The 3,527-nt window shown below is 35.4% G+C and overlaps 1 protein-coding gene across 1 annotated transcript in view; it reads left to right on the forward strand.

Annotated features, from left to right (window-relative positions):
• The window catches only part of LOC106475253 (sterol regulatory element-binding protein cleavage-activating protein-like), a gene marked incomplete at its 3' end in the record, with an annotated part of 13,330 nt that overhangs the window by 4,169 nt on the left and 5,634 nt on the right, over positions 1–3,527 (forward strand). Inside the window, exon 3 of the mRNA XM_022379412.1 lies at positions 1,289–1,403. Coding sequence (XP_022235120.1) covers positions 1,289–1,403 — 115 coding nt within the window. The remainder of the gene's footprint in view (positions 1–1,288; positions 1,404–3,527) is intronic.

Below are 3,527 nucleotides of genomic sequence, written 5' to 3' on the forward strand. Positions count from 1 at the left end.
GAAGCGAAAGGAAGATTTACTAGATATTAATTAAATTATAAATATATCAATTCATCCGAATATGACTGAAAATTACCATTTTTTTCTGAAAAGGTGGTGTCTATTTACTTGTGACCATGCTGTGTAGGTATAATGTACTCATCACTACAACACTGTACAATAATAAGCAAAGGCCTTTTGGTGTGTCTAACCTAACTTCACTACTGTTTGTACTGGGAAATGGGGGCTGTATTTATTTACTTTCATAGCAACAAGTGCATGCTAACAATTAAATGATATCAACTACCACTTGATAGTATTGCCTGAAGTAACTGCCTTTGGTCCCGTCTGAGTCTAAACACATGCACTGATTGGTTGAGTTGAGAGAAAGAAGAAGACAAAAATGGCTAAATTAGTAATGTGTTCTGTAACTGTGGCAATTCATTTCTGAATAAACGCGAAGTGCTGGATCCGACATCAAAATCCTAGAAACGTAGTTGGATTTAGGACTCAAAGAATGTGAAATATTTTCTGACTTCCAAGAGTCCATAACTGTTCTAGGTTCAAGTTATATTTAGCACATCTGTATGCACAAATAAAATGGGAGAAAATACTAAGTGCCACAATGAAATGTTTAGTCACCATGGTGATCTGGTGCCCGGGATTTGTCGAGGCCTGCAGTAAGGCCATGTGCTAATGTGTGTGCATGTTATTACATCACAGTAAGGCCATGTGCTAATGTGTGTATGATGTTAATCACCCATTTAGCTTCTAGTTCAGGAGAAACTATTACTTCAACATTCAGACACTTTTCAGGTTTAGGGTTTAATGTTGATGTGGAGAGAAAAACGTGTTAGTTAGATAACAGTTGGGCTGTTTTTTTGGAGTGTTTGTTATTCTTGTATCTTTAATGGGTCTTGTATCTAAAGGGTCTTGCTGAAAATTAAATTGTTATTTTGTAACACTTGTGCCTTTAAGATTAATTGTTAAAGAAAGAAGCAATATAGTGGTTGAGAAATACACTGATGTATATTTGTAAACATCTTCTGTGGTAGACTGATGCAATTATAATACACTATATGCTGTGTCTTCATACCTTCCAGTGTGTGTGTGTGAGCCATATTCAAGTGATAATTCATTATTTAACCTTAAAAGTTCTCACTAGCATGATATTTATATATTAAACATACTTAGTAATAGCCAGTTATGATGTTATCATACTGGCATTGTAAATGAACTCATCCTGGTAGAATTGAATGGATATGGTTTTTGATGTTCACCTTTTAAGTATTGATTGATACTTTTGTAGCTATCCACTGATCAACATCCCCCTAATGGGTAGCAGTCTGCAGCAGTTTTCTACATCAGTCAAGGATTTACAGGAGGATGCTGAAACCCAGATGCCATCAGGATCACCGCGATGGGTAGGTATCAAGAAAAGTGTTGTAGACTGTGAACACGGATGGATGTGTGTAATAAATGATAAAAAAAAAGACGTTCTCTCATTACCTGTGTATACTTGATATATATATATATATATATATATTGATTGGATGAAATACTACCAATGGTAACAAATAGTTAGTTGTCATATCTGATTGCTTTATAAAAAGTTCAGGATGCTAGAGAAGCTAGACAGATAGTGAAAACAACAATGACATTTAAGACACTGTTAAGTTTATTGTTGATGTTAGTTTAGTTCAACTTTAGATTCATATGACTAATTGAAAGTGAAATGTTATGTTGCATGGGAGTTTCCCATAAACCTAGCCCTCAGTTGAAAGCTTTGCACACTCGTTTACAGTTGACAGTTTCACACAAACCTAGCCCTCAGTTGAAAGCTTTGCACACTTGTTTACAGTTGACAGTTTCACACAAACCGAGCCCTCAGTTGAAAGCTTTGCACACTTGTTTACAGTTGACAGTTTCACACAAAACCTAGCCCTCAGTTGAAAGCTTTGCACACTTGTTCACAGTTGACAGTTTCACACAAACCTAGCCCTCAGTTGAGAACTTTGCACACTTGTTCACAGTTGACAGTTTCACACAAACCTAGCCCTCAGTTGAGAACTTTGCACACTTGTTCACAGTTGACAGTTTCACACAAACCTAGGCCCCAGATGAAAGCTTTGCACACTTGTTCACAGTTGACAGTTTCACACAAACCTAGGCCCCAGTTGAAAGCTTTGCACTCTTGTTCACAGTTGACAGCTTCACACAAACATAGCACCCAGTTCAAAGATTTGCACACTTGTCCACAGTTAACAGTTTCACACAAACCTAGCCCCCAGTTGAAAGATTTGTACACTTGTCCACATTTGACAGTTTCACATGAGAGTTGTCCACAGGTGACAGTTTCACATGAGAGTTGTCCACAGTTGACAGTTTCACATGAGAGTTGTCCACAGTTGACAGCTTCACACTGGAGTTCTCCACAGTTGACCACTTCACACGAGAGTTCTCCTCAGTTGTTAAAGCAACATTTGTAGTCTGTTGTTCAGACTTTTGTAGAAAATTACTGGTGGACTGTGTAACAAGTTTATTTTAAGCCATTCATATTGTGCAGGTGATAGAAAAATGGGTTTAAGTATAAACATTAATTAGCCTTTGATTTTTTTTCACAATTTCATGTTAAGTTATAGTTCAGTTTTTATAAAAAGATGAATGCTTTGAGAATTGTCTTCTACAGTTACAGACCAAAGTTATATTTTTATTTACTTACGTGTCCAAGAGACACAAGGTTTCTCAAGAGCTTAGAAATAATATTTCCTATTCTTTTTACTTAACTATATTTTGTAGTTATTAGAGGAACATGTGCCAAGCTCTAATGTTATAGTTAGCTAAATATTTGAATAATGTGTTCCTTTAAATTAATAAGTTACATTAAAATGTTCTCTAAAGCCTCACAGTACAAGTGCTAAGTGAACACATTCTAGGTATCTCTCCATCCATGGGCTAGATATAGTCCTTGTGGGTCTATGGTTTGCTTCCCATTAGGCCAAAATTGTGCTCTGCTCTGTGAGGATGCATTATAAAAATGATGGTCAAATCCAGCTATTTGATTAGAGCAGCCCAAGAGTTTGTGATTGGTGCAGTTGATTAGCTACCCGTCCTCTGGTCTGTGAGCTCAAAATTAGGAATGGCTATCACAAATAGTTCTTGTGTGAACATCCAAAACAAACAAACTTTAAATAGCTGATATAAATCTGAAGAAAATCCAGTTTTATCTGTCACTTAAAATGTGTTTCTAAATAATACATGTAACCCACTAAGCATGTTGAACACTCATCTTGTTTAAGTTGACTCTATACTTATAATCACATCAAAATTTTACCGTGGTAGTAAATAATATATACACATAATCACATCAAAGTTTTACTGTGGTAATAAATAATATATACTCATAATCACATCAAAGTTTTACTGTGGTAATAAATAATATATACACATAATCACATCAAAGTTTTACGTGGTAGGTAAATAATATATACACATAATCACATCAAAGTTTTACCATGGTAGTAAATAATATATACACATAATCACAT

Source organism: Limulus polyphemus, unplaced genomic scaffold (genome assembly GCF_000517525.1).
Source record: "Limulus polyphemus unplaced genomic scaffold, Limulus_polyphemus-2.1.2 Scaffold8294, whole genome shotgun sequence".
Classification (NCBI taxonomy): Eukaryota; Metazoa; Arthropoda; class Merostomata; order Xiphosura; family Limulidae; genus Limulus; species Limulus polyphemus.